This window comes from Perognathus longimembris, chromosome 16 (genome assembly GCF_023159225.1).
Source record: "Perognathus longimembris pacificus isolate PPM17 chromosome 16, ASM2315922v1, whole genome shotgun sequence".
Taxonomy (NCBI): domain Eukaryota; kingdom Metazoa; phylum Chordata; class Mammalia; order Rodentia; family Heteromyidae; genus Perognathus; species Perognathus longimembris.
In genome coordinates, this window is record NC_063176.1 from 29,215,930 (window position 1) to 29,241,159 (window position 25,230).

General features: G+C 39.6%; 2 protein-coding genes and 1 long non-coding RNA gene across 5 annotated transcripts in view; 2 read left to right on the forward strand and 1 right to left on the reverse strand.

Moving 5' to 3' along the window:
• Positions 1-13,536, forward strand: part of Srp72 (signal recognition particle 72) — a 31,483-nt gene extending 17,947 nt beyond the window's left edge. For both annotated transcript variants that reach the window (XM_048364729.1, XM_048364730.1), the window contains 7 exons: positions 2,041-2,136; positions 3,204-3,307; positions 3,406-3,483; positions 4,725-4,862; positions 7,907-7,944; positions 10,354-10,513; positions 12,206-13,536. In XM_048364729.1, coding sequence (XP_048220686.1) covers positions 2,041-2,136; positions 3,204-3,307; positions 3,406-3,483; positions 4,725-4,862; positions 7,907-7,944; positions 10,354-10,513; positions 12,206-12,383 — 792 coding nt within the window. In that variant the 3' untranslated portion in view covers positions 12,384-13,536. The remainder of the gene's footprint in view (positions 1-2,040; positions 2,137-3,203; positions 3,308-3,405; positions 3,484-4,724; positions 4,863-7,906; positions 7,945-10,353; positions 10,514-12,205) is intronic.
• On the reverse strand, positions 681-24,882 carry LOC125364942. Its single transcript, XR_007213597.1, has 3 exons — positions 24,864-24,882; positions 4,197-4,200; positions 681-1,001 (listed from the first exon to the last, which is right to left on the reverse strand). It is a non-coding gene; the product is annotated as an uncharacterized LOC125364942 (long non-coding RNA).
• Arl9 (ADP ribosylation factor like GTPase 9) lies at positions 15,036-23,628 on the forward strand. 2 transcript variants are annotated; one of them, XM_048364736.1, is made up of 4 exons: positions 15,036-15,849; positions 18,784-18,943; positions 22,463-22,638; positions 23,214-23,628. In XM_048364736.1, the coding sequence occupies exons 1-4, from the start codon at positions 15,568-15,570 to the stop codon at positions 23,391-23,393; spliced, it is 798 nt and encodes a 265-aa protein (XP_048220693.1). In that variant the 5' UTR covers positions 15,036-15,567; the 3' UTR covers positions 23,394-23,628. The 2 variants fall into 2 exon arrangements, with proteins under 2 accessions (XP_048220693.1, XP_048220694.1); XM_048364737.1 differs by lacking the exon at positions 15,036-15,849 and adding an exon at positions 18,217-18,441.
• Positions 24,883-25,230: the final 348 nt, after the last annotated feature.

Sequence of the window (25,230 nt, forward strand, 5' to 3'; positions counted from 1 at the left end):
ATGTCTGTATCCTCTATCATAACTTATTTGCAATTAGCACTCAGTAATTGTGTAATAATATTATAGACATATTGATTGGTTGATTGTTAGCATATACTAGTTGAACAAGCAAAGTTTTGTCATGCCATTTCCAAACTTGCAGGCAGTATATCCCAAACTCACCCCTGCCAGTATCCTTTACCCCACTCCCTACCTTCTTAAACCATTTCAAAAGGTTTCATTGTTCTTTTCTCATACATGGAAATAAACTACTTTCATCATATTCTCATTTACCCTCTTGGCACTGCTTATCCTGTTGGAATCCATTCTCCAACAGAACCTGTTTTACTTTCCTGCCATTGTTTTTGTTTGTTTTAGTGTATATTAATAGTATGGTAGCATTCCAAAATACACATATTTTGGTCAGAGTAACCCTGTCCATTTGCTTTTTCTTTCCCCATCCTCTAACTTCCTATTGTTTTGTTTTGTTTTGTTTTTTGCCATTCCTGGGGCTTGAACTCAAGGCCTGAGCACTGTTGGCTTCTTTTTGTTCAAGGCTAGCACTCTACCACTTGAGCCACAGCGCCACTCCGGCTTTTTCTATGTATGTGGTGCTGAGGAATCGAACCCAGGGCTTCATTTATACAAGGCGAGCACTTTACCACTGGGCCATATTCCCAGCGGCCCCCCCCCCCCCCAGCCTCCTATTGATAACAGCTTTCATTGAGATTCCTTATGCCATCTTCATACATAGTTGCAATGTGATTTGAATTTACTATCTCTTTCCCTCTTAATTCATATTTTGTGGCTTGTGTTGTAGTTATTTCCTATTGGAATTAATATATTCAGTCAAATTAATCAGTAATTATTTGTCACTAGTATGTATGTGTGAAAGTAAAATGTTTCTTATATTTAATATCTGGCCTTTTGTTACCCTTTAAGAGATTTATTCATTCCATGTAGGTTGTTTCCATAGAAGTTGAACATAAGTGGCAATGTGGTTCAAGTGGTAGAGTGCCAGCCTGGAGCATATAGAAGCTCAGGGACGGAGCCCTGGCCCTCAGTTCAAGCCCCAGGACTGGCAAAAAAATAAAATGAAATAAAATAAAGAAGGAAAGAGAAAAAAAGAAAATGAAGTTGTACATAGTATTCCCTTTTTGTACGTATCTGTTCTCTTCATATCTCTTCTCTTTCTTCCTGGTATTAGTTACTTGTATCCTTTCTTTTTGTTCTGATCATTCTGATCAGAGGTTTATCAGTTCTACTGACTTTTTTTTTTAAAGAGCTAACCTTTTGTTTTTGTTTCCTTCTATGCTTATCTTCTTATCCTCCAAATCTCTCTCCCTTCTACTCTAACCATCTGAGCCTCCTTACTGTCCCTCAAGCACCACCCCTTAGTTGATTTGCGCAGCTCAGGCCCCAGGCAGTTTATCATAGGAGTTTAGCCACACTATTATATTCCCCCTGATCACATAGTTGCATGTCCAGAGATGTCTTACAGTATTATAAATGTGTCTAAGCACTTATTTTCAACTTCTAAAATTAAACTGAACAAGGAATGCTTTGGAAAAAAGGTTTATTTTATAGTGACAACCTTCCTATTTTGGAAACACTTATTCCATGGTATTTCTAGGAATAATGTTACTGCGCCCTCTAAAAAGTAATTTTTATGGTGAATTTAGGTATGTCAGAGAGTGTAGTAATCTTCATTTGCTATTGTTTTTCATTTTGTAAAAGTATAGTTGAGCAGGGCACTGGTGGCTCACACCTGTAATCCTAGCTACTCAAGAGGCTGAGATCTGAGGATCATGGCTCAAAGCCAGCCTGGGCAGGAAAGTTCCTGAGACTCTTACCTCCAGTTCACTAACCACCAGAAAACCAAAAGTGGCACTGTGGCTCAAAGTAGTAGAACACTATCCTTGAGCAAAAAATAGAGCTCAGAGACAGCACCTAGGCCCTGAGTTCAAGCCTCACAAACACTAAAAACAAAACATTAAAAAAAAAGGTGTATTTGAGACTGAAGGAAGAATTTTATTTATTTTTTTTCCTTTGGGTGTGTAGGTATCTGCACTAGTGACCATGTACAGCCATGAGGAAGATATTGATAGTGCTATTGAGGTCTTCACACAAGCTATCCAGTGGTATCAAAACCATCAGGTAAATAAATGACTAGAATGTTTTGAGAATTGGTTTTTACATTAATAGTAAACAGCTGCAACAGTGAACTCAAAAGGTCAGAAATTGAGAAATGTCAAGTCACCACTTAAAAATATAATGTTGTTACTAGATAATCAAATACTTTTTAAAAGTATACCAGGTTCAGGGCTGGGGATATAGCCTAGTGGCAAGAGTGCCTGCCTCGGATACACGAGGCCCTAGGTTCGATTCCCCAGCACCACATATACAGAAAAAACGGCCAGAAGCGGCGCTGTGGCTCAAGTGGCAGAGTGCTAGCCTTGAGCGGGAAGAAGCCAGGGACAGTGCTCAGGCCCTGAGTCCAAGGCCCAGGACTGGCCAAAAAAAAAAAAAAAAGTATACCAGGTTCAAAACAAGTTGTAAGAAATAGGCAAAATGGGGGGAGGGGGAAGTTGGAATCAAATTCAGGGCTTTGCACCAGGCAAGCACTCTACTGCTGAGCTACATACATCTCCAGTTCATTTATATTTCTTATACCTGCTTCCTCTGTGTGTCTGTACATGTATTTCTGTGCATAATCTCAAGAAGTAAGAATTAAATATTACATGCTTATACATAAGAACACACATCTGAAGTGGCTAGAGGATCCTGGATGGTGGTAATTATTGGAACATGGAATAATTGTTTATTATGTCTCCACCTAACAGAAGCATCTTTTTTTTTGTATATAGATAGTATCTACGTATCCATCCATCCATACAAGTGGCATGTATACTTAACCACTGTTAGCAGTGGAGGGGCAACAGTGTTCTGACAAGTATTACATCAAATTATTGTTTGAGAACTCTAGTGGTCTAGATTTAATTTTACTTATACATAATCTAGACATCTGGTTTATGTTAAGTTCTATTTATTTTCTAATTCTACATTCTTAAATTGGTGATTACTTATACTAATTTATGTGCTCACTTTACTGAATGTGTGGTTATTTCAGATATTAAATAATTTGATAGGTCTATTTTAAAGGTCTAATAAACTTCATTGAGTTTTTATATATTTGGCTTAAACCTTTTTGTTTTTAACCTTAGCCTAAATCTCCTGCTCATTTGTCCTTGGTAAGAGAAGCTGCAAACTACAAACTCAAATATGGGCGGAAAAAGGAGGCAATTAGTGACCTAGAACAACTATGGAAGTAAGCTTTGAGAAGTGTTGATGTAGAAGTCCATATTGTAATGATGTGTTTTCTTAGTTTTGTAAATGAGTCATTAACTTTCTTATTTCTTCATTTAGACAAAATCCAAAAGATATTCACACCCTGGCACAGCTTATTTCTGCTTACTCACTTGTAGATCCAGAGAAAGCAAAAGTGTATCCTTTTCATCTTTGTTCTGTACAGCTCCCCACAGAATAATAGAGTTCTTCTGGTACTTATTCTGACCAGGTATTTTTCTGTTTTCAGTTTCAGCTAACACATCCCTTTCTAACTAGTAAAAGTAAAACTTGGAATTATTGATGTATGTGATTTTAAAATACAGTGGAAAATGAAAACACAGTGACAGGTCCACCTTGGGACAGTTTGATCCAGAATCAAAAGTAAAAAGCTACACCCCTATAATTCCTCCAGATTTGTTACTAAGTAAATAATAGCCAGCCTATTGTTATGTGAGGAGTTGCACATGGATTCTGAAATGTTACTCTGATTGAACTATTAGGAGTTGCAAGTCCATGTCAAACAATTACTGTTCAGATTCAGTGTCATGACTGAACTTGTGTCATACATACTATTGAAATCAGGGTGCATTCCCTAAATTGATGTGAACTGGCAGATGCTAAGCAGCCACAAATCAAAACCCTTGCCTTAAGCAAACTTGGTAAGTTTTTGGAACTACCATGATTGAGAATAGATGGTTACATTTTGACTCTTCAAGTTCTCTTTTTAGAACATATGCTATGTAATTGGTATGCTTGCTTATTGTATAAATAGAGAGTTAAATAACTTTTTTTTTTGCTTTTAATGAAAGGACTCAGGAAAAGAAAGTGATTTTTTTTTCTTTTGTCAGTTGAGAGGCTTCAACTCAGACTGAGCTCTGTCTCTGAGCCTCTTTGTTCTCAAAACTAGCGCCCTACGACTTGAGCCACAGCACCACTTCCAGTTTTTGAGTGGTAAATTGGAGATAAGAGTCTCATAGGAACTGTACTGCCCAGGCTGGCTCAGATCTCAACCTCCTGAGTAGCTAGAATTACAGGTGTGAGCCACTAGCACCTAGCATTTTTTATTGCTGTTGTTGTTTTTTGCCAGTCCTGGGGCTTGGACTCAGGGCCTGAGGACTGTCCCTGGCTTCTTTTTGCTCAAGGCTAGCCTTTTACCACTTGAGCCACAGCACCACATCTGGCTTTTTTTGTTTATGTGGTACTGAGTAACCGAACCCAGGGCTTTGTGCATGCAAGGCAAGCACTCTACCACTAAGCCATATTCCCAGCCCAGCACCCAGCATTTTTTAAAATATGAAATGCTTCATGAATTTGCTATGCTGATCTTGTGTCATTCCAATATTAGAGACAGTTGTGTAATGTGCATATTGTATTCCTAAACTCCTGTTCTATCTCAGTCTTAGTAAACACTTGCCCTCTTCAGATAGTATGTCTCTAAAAATAGATGTTGATGCTCTTGAAAATTCTCCTGGTGCTACGTACATTCGGAAGAAGGGTGGAAAAGTTACTGGAGATAGTCAACCAAAGGAACAAGGGTATGTCTTCCTTTCTTTTTTTGAGACAAGATCTTGCTATATACCCCAAGACAGCCTTGAATTCACTATGTAAGTCATGGTGGTCTCAAACTCAAGGTACTCCTGTATTAGGTTACCCAAGTATTGAAATTGCAGGAGTACATCACCATTTTGTGTTTTTTTAATTGAAAACTTTTTTTAAAAAAACATTAAAATGCTAGTTTTAAATTATTTAAGAAATAAAAATACATTCATAAAGCTTCCATGTAAGTAAAGTCTACCTTTTTGTTTCTTGTCCTTTTATTTTTTTGCTATGCCTAGCTCTTATTCCTTATTTTCTCATCCCTCTAGGCCAAAACTATACCCTTAATTAGTAAATCCCCTAGATTTTGTATATATGTATATATGTGTTTACATACACAGATACTGTTGTCCCATAAATTTATTGTATATGAAAAGGATTGTATTGTGCTTAGTTTTCAAACTTGCTTATATCTAATAAGTCATAAAGATCAATCTATTTATTAAATATAGATAAATGGCATTCTTCTTTGCAAAATATTTTATTGGTTAGATATACCCTACTTTATTTACCTGTAAGTTGCTATGTACATTTTATTCTATCATATAGTTGTGTTCTGTGGTTTATTTTTCTGGATCTGAAAGAATATTTTAAGATTGTAGTTTGTGGTTCAACTGATAAGAATGCTCATCTAACAGGCCTAAGACCCTGACAAACCTCAGTATTGACAAAACGGAAATTACATAAATACATACATACATATTCAGAATAAATAAAGCCTAGATGAGATTATTTCTCCGTTTTTTTGACTTGTAAATTTCATTATCTTCCTCCTCATTCCACCCCCCCCCTTTTTTTTTTTGCCAATCCTGGGACTTGAATCAGGTCCTGGACACTGCCTGAGCCTCTTTGTACTCAAGACTAGTGCTCTTTGAGCTGTAGGGCCACTTCCAGTTTTTTCTAAGTAGTTTATTGGAGTCTCACAGGCTTTCTTGCCCAGGCTGGCTTCAAACCATGATCCTCAGATCTTAGACTCCTGAGTAGCTAGGATTACAGGTGTGAACCACTGGCGCCTAGCTATTCCCCAGTTTTTTAAATGCTTTTATTTATTTTTTGTGCATGTGTATGTATGTCTTTGTGCCAGCCTTGGGGCTTGAACTCAACCAGAGCACTGTCCCTGAGATTTTTTTGCTCAAACCTAGAATTCTATTACTTGAGCCACATCTCCACTTCCAGCTTTTTTTGGATGGGGGGGTGGGATGCTGGGGCGTGGGAGAGTTATGCTTAAATTGGATATGAGTGTCACTGACTGTCTTGTGTAGGCTGGCTTTGAACTATGATCATCAGATCTCAGCCTCCTGAGTAGCTAGGATTATAGGCATGAGCCACCAGAACCCTGATTTTTTTTTTTTTTGCCAGTCCTGGGACTTGAACTCAGTGCTTGAGCACTGTCCCTGGCTTCCTTTTGCTCAAAGCTAGCACTCTACCACTTGAGCCACAGTGCACCACTTCCAGCTTTTTCTGTGTATGTGGTACTGAGGAATCGAACCCAGGGCTTCATGTATTCAGGGCAAGCACTCTACTGCTAAGCCAGATTCCCAGCCCCAAACCCTGCTTTTTTAAAAATCCTTTTTGAAAGAAATCTCATAGGTGTTCCAAATGCTGTGTGTGTGTGTGTATTTTGTTTTATTTTAAAGTCAGGCTCTCAAAACAAAGCCAGACTGACCTCTAACTTATAGGTGCATATAGGTGGCTCATGCCTGTTTCTAGCTACTCAGAAAGCTGAGATCTGAAGATCATGGTTCAAAGCCAGCTTGGGGAAGAAAGTCCACAAAACTTATCTCCAATAAGCAACACACACAAAAAGGAAGTAGAGGTGAGGCTCAAAGTGTAGAGCACTAATAGCGCTTAGGCCTTGAGTTCAAGCCTGATGACCAACAGGAAGTTAAAAAAAAAAGTACACATTTTTTTCTTCTTCACTCTAGTTTTCACAGTGATTGATGATTTTTTTTGAAGTTTTCTTTATTCCCTAGGACTTTTCTGTATCTGTCTATTTTGCTAATGTAATAAAGGCTTTCATATTTTAAAAGTCATAATTCACAGGGTTCAGAGTTTGAAAGATAATGTCTGGTAGTGTAGCTCAGTGTTACAACTTGCCTAGAATGCAGAAGGGTCTTGAACTCAATTCTCAGCATCACTGAAAAAGAAAAGCAAACTAAAAGATAAAATTTAAAGTAAGTGGCCTTCCTCTTACCACAGTCCAGTACAGCCTTGCCCAGTGTAACTTGTTTGGACTATCCATCCAGAGACAGTTTTTTTTTTTTTTTAAAGTTTTATTACTTAAATTAGAACAGGAAAGATTGAATTCAGTGCTTTCTCAGAAACTGGCCTTCTTTATTTTTCTTTCTCTTGGTATTTTGTTGTTTTCTTTTTCTGTTTTTCCATAGACAGTCTTTACAGCTACTTTACCTATTTTACATATTCATCTGGTAAAGATTCTAAGCTCTTGGGCTGGGGATATGGCCTAGTGGCAAGAGAGCTTGCCTCGTATACATGAGGCCCTGGGTTTGATTCCCCAGCACCACATATACAGAAAATGGCCAGAAGTGGCGCTGTGGCTCAGGTGGCAGAGTGCTAGCCTTGAGCAAAAGGAAGCCAGGGACAGTGCTCAGGCCCTGAGTCCAAGGCCCAGGACTGGCCAAAAAAAAAAAAAAAAAAGAGATTCTAAGCTCTTGTCAAATGTAGAATAATTTATGCTGAGGTTGTAGAAGGTAACCAGTTTATACTGGGAAAGTTTTAAAGTAAGGTCAGTGTATGCCAGTGAAGTTTTGCTCTGTGTAGTTGCTATGTAGTTTCTGAAAACTGATTTCTGTAATTTCTAAATTACCTTTGGAAATTTTAATTTCATTTAAATGGTATTAATATTTCAGGTAGTTTGTTAGCTGGTACTAAAGCTTAAAACCATTATTCTGACAAACACCCCAGTTTGCTCTCTCCTACATACTTTCTACAAGCACAGTAATGATTTTTCTTGTCTTTCCAGACAGGGAGATTTGAAAAAGAAGAAGAAGAAAAAGAAGGGTAAGGTTTAAAAAAATTTTTTTAAGGAGCGAAACTTGAGTTTAACTGTCTAAACTCAGACTGTTGCCATAGTGTACTTGCAGTGGGCAACTGTGAATTTAACATACTGACCTGAGTTTTTCATCTGTAGAATAAGATATCATATTATATAGCTCAGATAATGAAATGAGATACTACTTGTAAAGTCTTAGAATAATGCTTACTATCTAGTTTTATATTACTGTCCAGTAACTTTAGGATCTTTTGAGTATAAATATAAAAGTCTTTCAATGTCACTTAGGAAAATACACTGTTTATAGTCTTTTTTTTTTTTTTAAAGGGGCTGGGCACCAGTGGCTCACATCTATAATCCTGGCTATTTAGGAGGCTAAGATCTGAGGATCACAGTTCAAACCAGCTCAGGGAGAAAAGTCCCTAGGACTCTTATCTTGTTACAGTAATCACACACACACACACAAAAAGTCAGACGTGACACTCTGGCTCAGGTGGTCTCGAATGCTATCCCTAAGCAAAAAGGTATCCAGGGACAGCACCCAGGCCCAGAGTTCAAGCCCAGGATCAGAAAAAGAAAAGTTTTCAGCAGGGTTGGTTGACTCAATAGTAATTGTATCTCTTTGTTTTGTTCTCAGGATGTCAAAGAATATTTGCTGGTAATATAGGGCCACATTCATATCACTTACATCCAGCAGGACGAATAGGGACTCTCTGGACTCAGAGAGCCTTGCTGAGTGGGCTAACCAAATCAGTATTTGCCTTGAATCACTCTCCAAAGAATATTGTGCATTGATTGGCTTAGGCTATGGGTAGAATTGCTGTGCTTGGCATCATTTAGTCAGAGATTGCAACCTACCTATTTCTGTTTTGGGGAGAAGTCTGAAGTATGAACTTGGTTAATTTTGCCCCCTACTACTCAGGTTTCCCCTAAGTATTAGATAACTCTGTTACCATGCTCCTATCCTTTTTTAGCTTCCAAAAACTTACTGACTTTTATTCTATTCTTTCAATATGTTTATTGCTGTTTCAGTGGAATTTGGAAAGAATGCACAAGTTGAAGGATGCCTGTGGTTCATGCCTGTAGCTGGATTCTGACTTCTCAGGAAGCTGAGATCTGAGCATTGTGGTTCAAAGCCAGCCTGGGCAAACAAATTCTTGAGACTCTAATAGCCAGTTAACAAAAAGTGGAAGTGGAGCTGTGGCTCAAGCAGTTGAGAGCTAATGGAGGGCCAAGGCCCTGAGTTCAAGCCCCAGTACTGGCACCAAAAAAAAATTTTTTTTAAGAACTGCAAAACATTGCTAAGTACCTCCAACTGAATGAGTTTATAAGAGTTCATTCAGCCACATCAACCATTTAGGATTTTGAAGCTGATATCCCCAGTTAGCTGAAACCAGCCCATTGAGTTCAGTGGGGTCCAAAATAGCTGTTCTGAATTCTTTAACCCAGTGAAATGCTTGTGAGGTTCACATTGCTCAGCACCTCAAACTGAGTGAATCTGTAAGAAAAAAAAAGTGAAAAGGCTAATATTCACATTCAATCCATTGTCTTTAAGTCTTAGTAGTAGTTCTTTACTTTTAAGTGTCAAAGTACTTGGATAAGATGTCATTAAGTATTTAAGATTATAAGCAAACCAATATACTAGTGATTCACACTTCAGACGGCTGAGATAGGAGGATCGTGGTTCAGAGCCAGCCCAGACTTTTATCCTTTTTTGTTGCCAGTCCTGGGGCTTGAACTCAGGGCCTGTGCACTGTCCCTGAGGTTTTGTGCTCAAGGATAATTAGCACTCTTATCACTTGAGCCACATCTCCACTTCAGTTTTGTTAGGAGTTTTAGGAATTTGGGGGTTTGGTTTGGGGTTGGTTTTTTTTTTTTTTTTTTTTTTTTGGCCAGTCCAGGGTCTTGGACTCAGGGCCTGAGCACTGTCCCTGGCTTCTTCCCGCTCAAGGCTAGCACTCTGCCACCTGAGCCACAGCGCCCCTTCTGGCCGTTTTCCATATATGTGGTGCTGGGGAATCAAACCGAGAGCTTCATGTGTTGGAAGCAAGCACTCTTGCCACTAGGCCATATTCCCCGCCCTGGGGTTGTTGTTTTTTTTCTTGGTGATTACTTGGACATAAGTGTCTCACAGACTTTTCCCCTGGGCTGGCTTTGAACTGCAATCCTCAGATCTCAGCCTCCTGAGTAGCTATGATTACAAGCGTGTGCTACCAGCGCCTATCTTAAATTTTTATGTAGATATATCTGTGAAATATTTTCCTTTATGGCCTCTGAATCTTGTTATGCTTAAAAATATGGTCTAGATTATATAAATAAACTTTCTCAGACAAATTTTATTTAGAGTCTTTATTCCCATATTGTATAAACAAATGATTAAAGGTATAGTTCTCATTTCTTTATCACATGCTATACAGGAAAGCTGCCGAAGAATTATGACCCAAAGGTCACCCCAGATCCAGAAAGGTGGCTACCAATGCGGGAACGCTCTTACTACCGAGGAAGAAAGAAGGGTAAAAAGAAGGATCAGATTGGAAAAGGGACACAAGGAGCAACTGCAGGAGCTTCCTCTGAACTGTGAGTCACACCACCACAATAGAGGTAGCTTACAATATGTACAGTATGGGTTATTTCTGAGATTGCCTCAAGGGTATTAGTGAGAATCAGCTACATACATATGTATGTATATGTTTATATACATGTTTACATATTTACAAATACAATTTTTTTTTGTCATGGTGGTATTGAGGTTTGAACTCAGAGCCTGTACTTGCTAAGGAAGCTCTCTTCCACTTGAATCACTCTGCCAATTGTCTTTGATACATGTTTGCAATATAAAAGCTATTGTAGAGACTGAGGGTATAGCCCAGTGATAACGTTTTCCTAGCATGCACAAGCCCTAGATCCAAACCTAGGACCACATACAAAAATAGGTAGGTAGGTAGGTAGGTGTATTTAAAATATTTCTTTTTTTTCTTTTCAAATTTTTATTATCAAACTGATATACAGAGAGGTTACAGTTTCATAAGTTAGGCATTGGATACATTTCTTGTACTGTTTGTTACCCTGTCCCTCATACCCCCCTCCCTCCTCCCCCTTTCCCTTTCCCCCCTTGAGGTTTTCAGTTCACTTTCACCAAACAGTTTTGCAAGTATTGCTTTTGTAGTTGTTTGTCTTTTTTTTTACCCTGTGTCTCTCAATTTTGGTATTCCCTTTCAATTTCCTACTTCTAATACCAGTATACACGCTTTCCAAAATACTCAGATAAGATTACAGAGATAGTGTAGGTACAACCACTGGAAGGTGATACAAGAACATCATCAATAATAGAAGCTACAGATACACATGGGATGTTGAAAGTAGTTACAACTGTGATATAACAATCGTTTCCATAACATGGAGTTCATTTCACTTAGCATCATCTTATGTGTTCATAAGGGTATAGCTTTGGGGCTCTTGTGATGCTCTGCTATGACTTGCCTAAACCTGTACTAATTATTCCCAATAAGGGAGACCATAGAGTTCATGTTTCTTTGGGTCTGGCTCACTTCACTTAGTATAATTTTTTCCAAGTCCTTCCATTTCCTTACAAATGGGGCAATGTCATTCTTTCTGATAGAGGCATAAAATTCCATTGTGTATATGTACCACATTTTCCTGATCCATTCATCTACTGAGGGGCATCTGAGTTGGTTCCAGATTCTAGCTATGACAAATTGTGCTGCGATGAACATTGTTGTGCTGGTGGCATTACTGTGATTTTGTTTGTGGTCTTTTGGATAGATACCCAAAAGTGGGGCTGCTGGGTCATAGGGGAGTTCTATATTTAGCCTTCTGAGGAATCTCCTTTAAAATATTTCTACATGCAGTTATAGATCATTTAAATTTTCTCTATTTTCTCTATCTAAAAATTGACATGTATTATATATTTTTTCTTTTTTTTACAGTTTTTATTAGCATACATTATCTATTCAAGGGAACATTTTATTGTGTAATTTCCACAAATATATACAGTATGTTCCAATCAGTCTTTCTTTCCCATGGCACTCCCTTACCCCTTCCCTATTATCTTTTTTTTAGTTGTAAAAGAGTGTAATCATTTTATTGGAAAGAAAAGTGGGGAGTGAGTTGGGTATCCACTCTGCAAGAAGTGGAGAATGCATAGGAGCTTCTTGGGTATAGAAAGTAAAGCCATTGCTCATACATTTTTATACTCTTCCTTTGTTAAATTTCCTTATGATCAAAACTTTTCTGGTCTAATGGTTTCAGAGATGCCAGTAAAACTGTGAGCAGCCCACCCACCTCCCCAAGGCCTGGCAGTGCAGCAACAGTATCAGCCTCTACAAGTAACATCATACCCCCGAGACACCAGAAGCCTGCAGGGGCTCCAGCAACCAAAAAGAAACAGCAGCAGAAAAAGAAAAAAGGAGGAAAAGGTGGCTGGTGATTCAAATTTTCTTGTTGGAGGCTGTTTTTAAACTAGTGATACTAGGAACATAATAAAGGTAACACAGCAAGAAGCACAGAACTGCTCTCTTTCATCCTCACATTTTCATAAAATAATTTCTTAAGCATCGAGTAGGAAACGTCTTCTTCAGACTGCTTAGTCAGACTTGGCCAACTGGTACCACCTAGCTTGTGGAGTATGAGAACTGAACATGATTGGGCGGCTACCTACATATATATCTGTTGCATCCTTTGTCTTTTTGTGCTGGGTTTTTTTTCCTTTTTACAAGTGCAGGTTATGTGAGATTTTCCAGGATTTAAACAAAAAACTGTTTCTACTATTTTAACTGGAGTCTAAAACTTCCTATATGTCCCACTTTAAATTATGTCTTAAGGAGGCCCTAGGAGACTAAAAGTAACATCTTCTAAGCATTCCAAATATTTGTTTAGAAATATCATGTGATGAAAAGGGACTTCAGTAAGAACCACTATATTCTTCACTTAATTTAATGTAGCCACAAAAAGACTGAAGCAAATACGTGAATTTTAACAATACATTTTCTGGCATGTGATACTAGAATATGGGCTATTTTATTTATATATAAAAAATATTGTATGGTCCTTAATGTCCCTAATCATTTTCAGATTATGTTGATGTGCTGATTTAGCACCATTGAAGACCTCAAAAAAAAATCCATCAATGTTACAAGTAGATGACTTTTAGACATAGAAGTCTGAGGTCAGATGAGTTTGAACTATCAATCAGAAAGATATAATGGCCCCTATCAAAAACATAGACATTGACTTCATTATGTAAAGAGGATACAGTATCAAGCAGTATTAAAATTTAATGAGAGTGTTTGGCACAATTAATTGTTACTCAAATGGCTCTTCTTACGGGTTATAACCATTCATTGCTGTTCTCAAAGTGATAAATGTATTTTACAGTTGGTGTGTGATGTAAATGCTGGTAATGTTTTTCCTTGCTTACAAGCCACCTTCACATTCTACATCTGTGAGGCATATGTTGGGATGCGTACCCTTGTTAAGTATCCATTTTATGCTGCCCAAGATGTCATTTATTTTAGAATTCTGTTTCCTTGTGATCAGATTACTCTGTTCTTGTTAATAAAGTGCTGCTGTGTTTGAACATATCTACTGAAACTTTGAGTTTTCATTTGGAAAAAAGAAAGTTTTTTCTCTTTTCCAGTATAAGAAATTGGTGCTGCCTTTCATTTAATATAATCAGAATCTGCATTTGGCATCTAAAGAAGAAATCTTAAGCTAAGAATGATTTATTAGGCATAATACTTATTTAAGCTTCACAGAGAACAGTCTGGTTAAGAATAATTCTCCATTAGATGAGTAATTGTAAATAATTATTTAGGTTTCCATTAAATTTTTGTGGTTAAAGATAGCTAATTTTCTAGGTTAACTAAAGCAACAGATTTTGTGAAGATGATTCATCTTTAAAATTTTTGACTCAAGACAGTGAAAATTACAATTCTCTTTCAATTTTTGTTACTAGCAGCTATTGATTTGCTAGTCCTAGCTAACGAACTGAAGCCTCAGTTCATATAAGTTATTGTCGAATGAAGAGAAAACATCTACATTATCTTTCTAGTATTCATTTTCTCTTTTGAACAGACCTTTAACCAGTGACAAATATACTTTGCATATACATATGTATGTGTATGTGTGCATTTATAAAAATCGGTATGGATATATCCATTCACTGTGGCACATTTTTAAATAAAGTATTCTAGCAGTGAATATGGATAAAGGTGTTTTGGGTGTTCGAGTTTTTTGGAGTACTTCTGGTTAGTATATCTGTGTGTGTGTGTGTGTGTGTGTGTGTGTGTGTGTGTGTTTATGTGTTTATGTCTGTACTAGAGTATTAACTCTGGGCCTTGTTCTCTTGCCTAACTTTTTTGTTTAAGGCTGATATTTTGCTTAGATAAATTGTCACACATGCTTCTTAGGCTGGCTTTGAACCTTGATCCTTAGATCTCTGCCCCAAGTAGCTAAGATTATATCTTGAGCCACTCACGCACAGTTAGTTGGTATATCTTAAGAATTTTTTAACCTGAATATTTAAAATTGTCCCCTAACCTTCTCAGCAAATCCACAAAACTAATGGAATGGGAGACCGGCATGTGCTGGGTGCCTAATTTACCACATACAGATCATGAGGAGTGCCGACTATGGCTTGATTGAGATTTTGATGCTAGCAGCCAGGATCCTGACAGGCTTCTTTTTTTTTTTTTTTTTTTTTTTTTTTTTTGCCAGTCCTGGGCCTTGGACTCAGGGCCTGAGCACTGTCCCTGGCTTCTTCTCGCTCAAGGCTAGCACTCTGCCGCTTGAGCCACAGCACCGCTTCTGGCGGTTTTCTGTATATGTGGTGCTGGGGAATCGAACCTAGGGCCTCGTGTATCCGAGGCAGGCACTCTTGCCACTAGGCCATATCCCCAGCCCCCTGACAGGCTTCTTAATCTCCAGAGATTTTTTTTAATCTCCGGGGTTTTGTTTTGTTTTGTTTTGTTTTTTCTTAAGCAAAAAGCATTCGGATTTTGACACATTATTTACATTATTTTTTGTCCCTAGAGATGCACTACCTTGCCAGTAAAAGGCTCCAGGTTGTGAGCTGGAGGGAATGTGGGAGTACTCAGGTGGAGACCCCACCTGGTAGGGGAGGCATGCAGCCGTAAAGATCGGCCACTAAGATTGCTTATGACCCATCCTTCATAGAAAACTTTGTGATCCTGCCCAGGCAGAATCGTGCCACTGCCCACCTGACAACACGTGGCACCAAAGGACAGTTTTACTGCAGTGAGCACAGTCTGGTTTTTTACACTTGGTTCTCCCCGCTCTAGGTTGGAATCTCCCAGTACCCCTAGCCTGGGCTGGATTCACTCCCTAATAACCTCGCCCTTCTCTCTTTAAATTCGGGCCCCTCATCAGGACTCCCCAGTTTGGGTGTGTCCGCAGCGACAGCCCTAGGGGCCCAAGCGAGCACCAGCTGCGCCCCCAGGCTGGCAGCCCTGGAGACGGGGGCGTGGCCTGGGCCCTGGCACCTACGTCCCCGCCGCGCCCAGCTCAAGGGCCACACCTGCCGGGACCCGATTCACCGCTCTAGCGCGCTGGCGCGCTGAGTGGAGGAGCGGAAGGATACCGGGCAGGTGGGGATGGAGAGGGGGAAAATGAAAAAAGAGAAGGCAAAGGAAGCAGAGATTAGGGGAAGAGGAAGAGAAGACAAAAAGAAGGAGGTCGAGAAATTCAGGGACAGAGAAAAGAAGGGGAAAGAGAAAAGCAGGGAGGTGATAATGATTAAGAGGAAAGACGAGAGGAAGAAAGAGCCAGTGAAGACTATGGAGAAAGAGAAGGAACAATTCAAAGAGAAACCCGAGAAGGAGAACAACGACGGGGACACCCTGATAAATACTTTGCCCCCGCCGCAGGTTGGAGAGGTAAGACATTCTCCAGACCCCCTAATCCCCCGTCTCCAAGGCCATTGTCTATGGCCAAGCCTGGCTGGGGCTCTGTTACGTGTCAGGCCCAGGCCCCTGACCCAGCGGGAGGGAATCGGGGCTCAGCTGCCGCTTTCCCTTGGAGGATGGATGGAAGGGGTTGTGCCTGGCATCGAACGTCCACCCTTAGCCCTCACCCTGCCTAGCTTCACCCCTTCCCCACCCCTGCGGAGGACCAGAGGTCTTACCTGTACTTCCAGGGCACTCTAGAAAGATCTTTTCCCTCTTCCTGTCTCTGTCTCTGCCTCTGTTCTCCAAAACCCTACCAACGCAAAAGCCTCTGCCCAGCAGGCTCCTGTCGCGGAATAGATTCTTGGTCGCCAGGCACAGGGGTTCGGAATATATCCCAAATGTATTTCTGGGCTCTTTGTTCTTCTCTGTCAACGCTGACTTCTCTCTGCGTGGCACCCAGAAAGGAGGTGACCAACTTTTCCCTGAGCGGTTTCAGATGCACAACCCTTTCGCGTGGTGGCTCAGCTCTCCCGGAGCTCCTGCTGGCTCCTTCCCGGCTTTCTGGTTCTAAACCAGAGACTTGATCTCTGCCAAAAACAGATCCATAAATGACTCAAGGCAGAACTTTTGACAAGGGATAATGAGCACAAACACACATTCTGCACTTGAACTCTTGACTCGCGGTGATCTCAGTGTTCCCTAGAATATGATGGGTACTTATGTTTTATTTATGTTTAAAATATATTTTGTTTAGGGGCTGGGAATATGGCCTAGTGGCAGGAGTGCTTGCCTCCTACACATGAAGCTCTCGGTTCAATTCCCCAGCACCACATATATGGAAAACCGCCAGAAGGGGCGCTGTGGCTCAGGTGGCAGAGTGCTTGCCTTGAGCGGGAAGAAGCCAGGGACAGCGCTCAGGCCCTGAGTCCAAGGCCCAGGACTGGCAAAAAAAAAAAAAAAAAAAAAAAAATATATATATATATATATATATATATATATATTTGTTGTTGTTGTTGTTTAAAATGTAAACAAATTATAATGTATTTGTTTTGTTTTGGTGCTGAAACTGAAAACAGGGCTTCCACCTTTGGTCTACCACGGACTCCAAAACCTGTATTTTAGGCTGAAAACATAAAATGTAAAATCTGAAGGCAGAATTGCTAGGTTGGGAAGGTTTCAGGGCAGCAATGTGACTGGCTGCTATCACTGAGTAGGTGACTTTTTAACACAATATTTAATAAGATCCAGGGTATCATTTTAGGTATCGTTATGAAAGACATGAGACCTGTCAGTGAAACACAAGTCTTTATTTTGGAAATGTTAAAGTGGAAGGATATTCATCTTGAATGGAGCTCCACTAGAAACTGGGAGGATTCTTATACCATAGTCATTTTTTATCTTATTGTTAAAGCTTGCATTAGTTATATAGAGGGGGATTCATTGTTACATTTCCACACGTTTATAGCATATTCCAATCAGCCTAACTCTCAATCACTTCCCCACAGCCATTTTTGGGTGTCAAATGTGCAATTTGAAAACATCCCGGGAAGATTCTTGTGTACCAAGTCCTACTTTCTTAGCATATTGTGTCCTCAGAATGGCACTGTGGCCCTTAGATACAGATGGGCGAGTGGGGGAGAAGGGGTGGAGGTATGAAGTACTCACAAAGGTTTCATCTGCATCAAGAAATACCACTTGCAGCCTACATGTTTTGGGCTGTCTGGGCCTTGACTTTTTCCTCTCAATGGCTCCAGTCCTACAACTTTAAGCTCACCCCCAGATCTGTTTTTCTTTCTTTCTTTTCTTTTTTTTTTGCTGATCAATTGGAGTCTCAGATTTGTCTGTCCAAGGTGGCATAATTTTCAGATCTCAGCCTCCTGATTAGCTAGGATTATAGCCATGATTCTTGCTAACTTTTCTCTGAGACTGGCATTGACTCAAGATCTTTTTGGTCTCTACTTCCTTAGTAGTTGAGATTATAGGAATGCATCACTGTATTGGCCCTAGGATTCTTCCTTTTAAAATTTGTTTCCAATATACCAGATTTTTTTTTTTTTGCCAGTCCTGGGCCTTGGACTCAGGGCCTGAGCACTGTCCCTGGCTTCTTCTTGCTCAAGGCTAGCACTCTGCCACTTGAGTCACAGCGCCACTTCTGGCCATTTTCTGTATATGTGGTGCTGGGGAATTGAACCCAGGGCTTCAAGTATACGAGGCAAGCGCTCTTGCCACTAGGCCACATCCCCAGCCCCCAATATACCAGATTTTAACATCAGATTTTAAAACAAATACTATTGTTACTGAGACTGATTAAACAATTTCTATAAACTTAACTTTTTTATTTAATCATATTTATATTAAAAACATAAGGTAGGAAACATGCAATTAACTTACCCAATTTTACAGGCAAAATAGATTAACAATAATGAGCTTCTAAATGCTTGCATCCTGAGTGGATTAGTCAGTACTTGAACCACTGAGGTCCCAAGATCCCAAAAAACACACTGAATTCTGCAGTTGGCCAAGAGATGTAAAGTCAAGAAACAAAGTCTGGAAAATGACTCTGAGATCAATGATACCTGTGTAAATATCAATATGTGTATTATGTATCTGTTATATATATATATATATATATATATATATATAAAACATAACCTTGTAACATACGTGAAGTACTTAATAGACTGACCACAAGTTGGAGTTGGATAAGAGATACGAGATAAATATCGCATAAGTAGTAATGGCAAATGAAAAGATGGTAACTGGTTTGTACTGTTTGGTTAACAGACTTATTACATTTTTTGTTGTTTTATTATGGTTTGCAATTCCATGATTAGATTAGGGCCACCATAGGCAGATACACTGAGAAGTCAGGGAATCAAGGCCCTAATGGCACAAGTTTTTCCATTTACATTTATTTTACAGGAGAAAAATAAGATCCTAGTACTTGGCCTGGATGGAGCAGGAAAAACCAGCCTCCTCCACTCTCTAGCTTCCCACAAAGTCCAGGACAGTGTGGCGCCCACCCAGGGTGTCAATGAAGTTTGCATTGACATTGACAACAACCAAATGAAGTTCCTGGAAAGTAAGTCTGTTTCTCACTAGTTTGGGGAGAGCCATTTTTCCATCTTAAGCCAGACATGGTATGGTCAACATTGGGACTGTCAGAAAAGTAGTACTGGATCAGATTTTCCAACATTTTTAGAATACACATATAGTTTAATACCAAGGTGCCCAGGGAAGAGCACTTTCTCCGTGTGTGTGTGTGTGTGTGTGTGTGTGTGTGTACAAGTGTGCATGCACCAGTACTGAGGCTTGAGTTCAGGGCCTGGGCACTATCCCTGAGCTCTTTTTGATCAAGGCTAGCACTCTATCACTTCAGCCCCAGTTTCACTTTCAGCTTGTTGGTGATTACTTGGAGATAAGAGTCTTGGGCTTTCTATTTGAGCTGGCTTTGAACTGTAATCCTCAGATCTCAGCCTCCTAAGTAGCTAGGGTTATAGGCATGAGCCATAGGAGCCTGGCCGCACTTTCTTGCCTTTGTAAATATTTCTCCATTTTTCAATGCTAGTGACAAAGCAGAGTTTAGAGGAAAGCCTTAGAATTCTCTCCCATACTCTTTTGTAACCATCTCACTGTCTCCACATTACTGTAGATACATAAGTAAGCTGAGTAAGTACAGTATGGTTCCTTCCCAGCAAGTGCTCAGATCATTGCTATAATGGTTTCATTTTTACTTTCATCTAGTTTCAGAGAGCACTATTTCAATACATACATTGAAGCAAATCATTTGCTATCTTAAAACCCTTTAATGTCCATTTTTAAATAGCCTTTTATCTTACTCAAAGATAAAAGCATAGTAGAAAATTTAAAATATTCTGAACTGAGTCATTATTGAAACAAATCTACAGATTAAAACTGGCATGCCAAAAATAAGTATTTAAAGAGTTATAATCTTGTTATTATAGGCATGAAAACTTGTAGATTAACAACTTAGTCTAAAAACAAAAACAAAAAAACACGAACAGCAATAATAAGACCAAAGAGAGTAGAATGAAAGAGATCATTTAAAAAAACAACCATCAGGATTTAGTGGTACATCCTTGTAATCTCAGCACTTGAGAGGTGGAAACAGGAGGATTATAAATTAGAGTCCAAGAAACTGGACTCCAGTGGGCTACACATATAATCCTAGCAACTCAGGAAGCTGAGATCTGAGGAACATAGTTCAAAGCCAGCCCAGGCAGGAAAGTACATGAGACTTTCTCCAATTAACCACCAAAAGCCAGAAGTGGATCTGTGGCTCAAGTGGTAGAGCACTAGCCTTGATCAAAAAGCTTAAGGCCAATCTCCAAGCCCCAAGACTGACACAAGAAAACAGGAAAAACATCAAGCAAGAAACAATGATTACTTCTTGGCTTTTTGGTTAAGATTAAATATAGCATTTGTTAGCAATTTAGTATCTGATACATCATATATTCATGGTTAATAAATGGATTTATGGAATAGGAATAAAAATATCCACTCAACACAAGCCTACAAGACACAGGACACACACACACACAACACTTAAAAATTAAAAAAAGAAACTTACGAAATTAATAATAAAGATAGACTAGCAAAGACCAGAGATGTCAAAAATTAGTTCTTTGAAAAGATAAGCATAATTCTGGTGAAATTACCGAATACTAGAAATTACCAATAAGAATGTCATGAATGAAAAAAAGAACCAATCATTGATAAAGATGCCAAATATATATTTCTGTTAGCATTTAAGAAGGTTTTGTCAAGTCCCTTTAACAGAGGTCTGTAAACATTCTGTCAAGGGCTGTTTAGTAAATTACTTAGGCTACAGTGTGGTCTGTGTGGATTCTGTTTCAGCCTCTCAACTCAATATCGTGTTGTGAGTAAAGCCGCTGGCCATTTGTGAACAGTTTCACATGTGTGTTATGATGAAACTATTTGTGGGCAATAGAATCTAAATTTGGTATCATATTTACATGTCATAAAAGTCTTGCTTTACAATTTAAACCACACCCACAGCCCTTTTCTTTTTGCTTAGTTGTTTTTTTTAGATAGAGTGTCACCATTTTACCTAGGGCTGGTCTCAGCCTTCTACTCTCCTATCAATGCCCTTCTAGTAACTGGGGTCACAGACATGCACAATCATTTCTGACTTATTGAGATGGGTTCTTAAATCACTTTTTGCCCCAGCTGGCCTCCAAACATGAACCTCCTCATTTCCACCAAAGTAGCTGAGATTACAGGAATAGCTGAGATTACAGACATGAGCCTTTATACCTAGTCTATAATTCTTCCTCCCCCTACACTCCAACACACACACACACGTGTGCATGCACACAGTTCTGATGGCTCATGCTGTAATCCTAGATACTCGGGAAGCTGAGATCTGAGTATTGCTGTCCAAAGCCTGCTGGGGCAGGTAAGTCCATGAGACTCTCATCTCCAATTAAATACCAAAAGGGCTGGTAGTGGAGCTGTGGTTCTCTTCTCCAATTAAATACCAAAAGGGCTGGTAGTGGAGCTGTGGTTCAAATGGTAGAACGCTAGCCTTGAACAAAAAAATCTCAGGGACAGAGCCCAGGCCCTGAGTTCAAGCCCTAGGATGGACACACACACACACACACACACACACACACACAGACACACACACAGTGTAAAAGTCATTCTTGGCTGTGAAATATACAGAAATAGGTGGTCAGACAGGCTTGAGCTGTGGATTGTAGTTCATCAACCCTTCGTTGTAAAAGATTTTTTTTTTTTTTTTTTTTTTTTTTGCCAGTCCTGTGCCCTGGACTCAGGGCCTGAGCACTGTCCCTGGCTTCTTTTTGCTCAAGGCTAGCACTCTGCCACTTGAACCACAGCGCCACTTCTGGCCATTTTCTGTATATGTGGTGCTGAGGAATTGAACCCAGGACTTCATATATCCGAGGCAAGCACTGTACCACTAGGCCATATTCCCAACCCTAGAAGATTTTTAATTAATGATAATATATGTGTAATGGGGACCTGAACCCATTATGCATATATTATCATTAACTAAGAACTTTCCTGAGAAGGGTCAGTAGAATGAAATTCTGTAACCTAAAAGTGGTTTACCTCCCAAGAAAAACTTCTGAATTAAAAGGAGAAATTAGTTCTGAGATTTCCCCTCCCCCCCCATACTAGGACTTGAATTCAGGCTTCATGCTTGCTAGACAGGCACTCTACTACTTGAACCATATTCCCAGCTCTTTTTACTGAGTTTTTTGACAAAGGAATAAAAAAAAGTTGTGGAAGTGAGAGTAACCAACACATCTACCTCATTTAAAAATTATTTTAGAGTAAATGTATTTTAAGCTGTTTCCTTTAATGATCACTTGAATATGCAGCAGCTGCCAAGTCTGCTGTGTGTCATGGGATCAGAAGATAGCACTGTAGTGGTGGTGTCTACACACCAATCTCTTGTGATTCCAGAATGAAGGGTAGTCATCCCTAATGACCAAATGTTTCCCAGTAACACCCCCCTGGGCACTCAGAATTGTCTTCATTCTGGCATGTTCTGTAATGTTTTGGTATCTTTTTCCTGTCCTGTCCTCTGCAGTTGGTGGCAGTGAACCTTACCGTTCCCAGTGGGAAACGCACCTGTCCAAGGGCTTGCTGCTCATCTTTGTGGTCGATTCGGCGGATCACAACCGATTATGTGAAGCTAAGAAATACCTTCATCAGCTAGTCGAAGCAAACCCAGTCCTGCCTCTGGTTGTGTTTGCACACAAGCAGGTAAAAATCGATATAGAAGTTGCATTGAACAGCTTTACTGTGGAAACAAACAAAAAAAAGTGTAGATATTCAGCAATGCGCTATATATTTAAGTGTGGAGATTATTCATCTTTGTGTGCCTTGAAATACTTGAAATACCTAGTTTAGTGCTTCATGCATGAGAAGAATTCAACTGTATGTAGAACTTATTTCACTAAAAATATAATGTGTACAAAACAATGAATAAATCAAGTTTCCATTAATAAATATAAATATGTCATTGTTGATTCTATAGAAAATGATCTTGAAATTTTAGGACAATGAAAAAAATATTAGGAACGGATTAGAAAATTAAGGTATTATACTGACTTAGCTTTATCCCAGAAAATAATGTTGTGGCTAACCCAAACACTGGAATGATCCTGGTGAAAATATTTACAGCCAGCTAGCCACTGAAGTCATGATAATGAGGACACCTTATCCTTCATATTAACATGGGAGAGTCATTAAGAGCAATAACTAAGAGTGAAAAGGAAATGTATCTGAAAGGATTGCAAAATAACCAACTTTTTTCTCTGCTTCCATTCTGGGTGAAGGACCTGGAAGCAGCTTATCACATCACAGATATCCATGATGCTTTGGAATTATCTCAGGTAGGAAATAACAGGAAACTGTTCTTGCTTGGAACTCAAGTAACTGAGACTGGCTCAGACATACCATCCACTTTGCAAGATGCGAAAGACCTGATTGCACATCTGGCTGCAAATTGTCAGTGACCAGGACCAGGGCCACTGTGCAGCTCACCATCCAGCTCATCGTCACAGAATGGGGGATGGTAGATACCAAAGGTTTCCACTTTCGAATAAAAAATAAGCCATTTCCTATTTTCTCGATGAATGATGTATGTATAAAGATAATGCTAATTCACTAAAAGCATTTCTTAGATTTTGAACTTTAAAAATATTTGTACAACAGTGTATTTGTGGGAGAAGAATTGGGATTTATTTTTGGTGTCAGGGATCAAATCCATGGCCTTGTACATGCTAAACCCACAAACTACCCACTGTGCTATACCTCCAGTTGTGGGATTGGGCATTTTTTTTTCTTGTACCAGGTTTTGAACTCAGGGCCTTGAGCAATCCATTTGTTACTTGGCTGGTGCTCTTATCACTTTTACCATGCCTCCTTCCTGGTTTTTTGCTGATTATCTTAGAGATGGAGTCTCACATATGGAGTCTTTCTGACTGGGTTATGTAGCTAGGATTACAGGTAGGAGCCACTGGCACCAGTTTGGCTGAAATTAGGATTTTTTTCATCATAAGCAAAACAAGCAGGGTGCCAGTGGCTTATGTCTGAAGCTACTCAGGAGTCTGAAATCTGATTATAGTTTGAAGCCAGCCTCAGCAGGAAAGTTTATGGAACTTATCTCCAATAAACTATCAAAAAGCTGGAAATGGAGCTATGACTCAAGTGGTAGAGTGCTATCCTTGAGCAAAAGCCTAGGACAGCACCTAGGCCTTGAGTTCAAGATCTAGTACAGGCACACACAGACAAAAAAACAAGCATTGAAGCATTGGCAGGACTTTATTGTTTGTGGTTTCATAAACTTCAGGCTGTAGTTTCTTCGCCTCATATGCTTGCACAGAATATCATGTCAGTGGGAACATGTCACAGATTGTTTTTCCAATTCATGGCAGCCAAGAAAGCAGAGAGAAAGAGAGAGAGAGAGAGAGAGAGAGAGAGAGAGAGAGAGAGAGAGAGAGAGAGAGAGAGAGAGAGAGAGAACAAGATACCCTCCACCTCACCTCCCACACAAAGTGACTTGCTTCCTCTGGTTATAAATTCTACCTCCTAAAGTTTCCAGAATCTCCAAAATAGTGCCACCAGCTTGGGACCAGGCCTTCAGCATAAGAACTTTTAGGGTAAGAATCCTTATTCAAACCATAACATTCTACCCCAGGGCCACTAAAAGAAAGGTTCATGTGCATATCACAATGCAAAATTCATTTAGTCCATCTCCAGGAAACCCTGTAGTCGTAACAGTTCCAGCACCGTTCAAAACTGCCAAGTTTAGGCTGGGAATGTGGCTTAGTGGTAGAGAGAGTTCTTGCCTTATATACTGGAAGCCCTGGGTTGGTTGCTCAGCACCACATATATAGAAAATGGCCAGAAGTGGAACTGTGGCTCAAATGGTAGAGTGCTAGCCTTGAGCAAAAAGAAGCCAGGGACGGTGCTCAGGCCATGACTTCAAGCCCCAGGACTGGCAAAAGAAAAAAAAAAATGGAAAAGAGGATTTGTTCATCAAATTTTGCTGCTCAGATTTTGGAATCTGGCAAAAAATGGTGAAGCCTGAAGTTCTAAGGTACAATGAACATAATGCACCTAGGGCATTATGTGTGCTTTTGGAGATTCGAGATAGGAGTGGCTGCCTTTAAATCTCTACCTTCCTCACAGCATTATCTGTAGTGGATCATGTGACAGTAGCCACTCAGAGTCTGTCAGATCTCCCATTGTTAGACTATGGAGTTGGATCACAATGATTCTGGATTGTCAGAAACATTGGGTTTTAGTTTCTGCCTCAAAAGTTTTTTACAATGGGACCTATGGACACGC

What these genes read in the sequence shown, in the direction of transcription:
- Arl9 (XM_048364736.1), top strand. Translation starts at nt 15,568, where the DNA reads ATGGAGAGGGGGAAAATGAAAAAAGAGAAGGCAAAGGAAGCAGAGATT. An exon ending in CCCCGCCGCAGGTTGGAGAG is followed by an intron (nt 15,850 to 18,783) that starts GTAAGACATTCT and finishes TTTATTTTACAG; the next exon opens with GAGAAAAATAAGATCCTAGT. An exon ending in CCAAATGAAGTTCCTGGAAA is followed by an intron (nt 18,944 to 22,462) that starts GTAAGTCTGTTT and finishes TGTCCTCTGCAG; the next exon opens with TTGGTGGCAGTGAACCTTAC.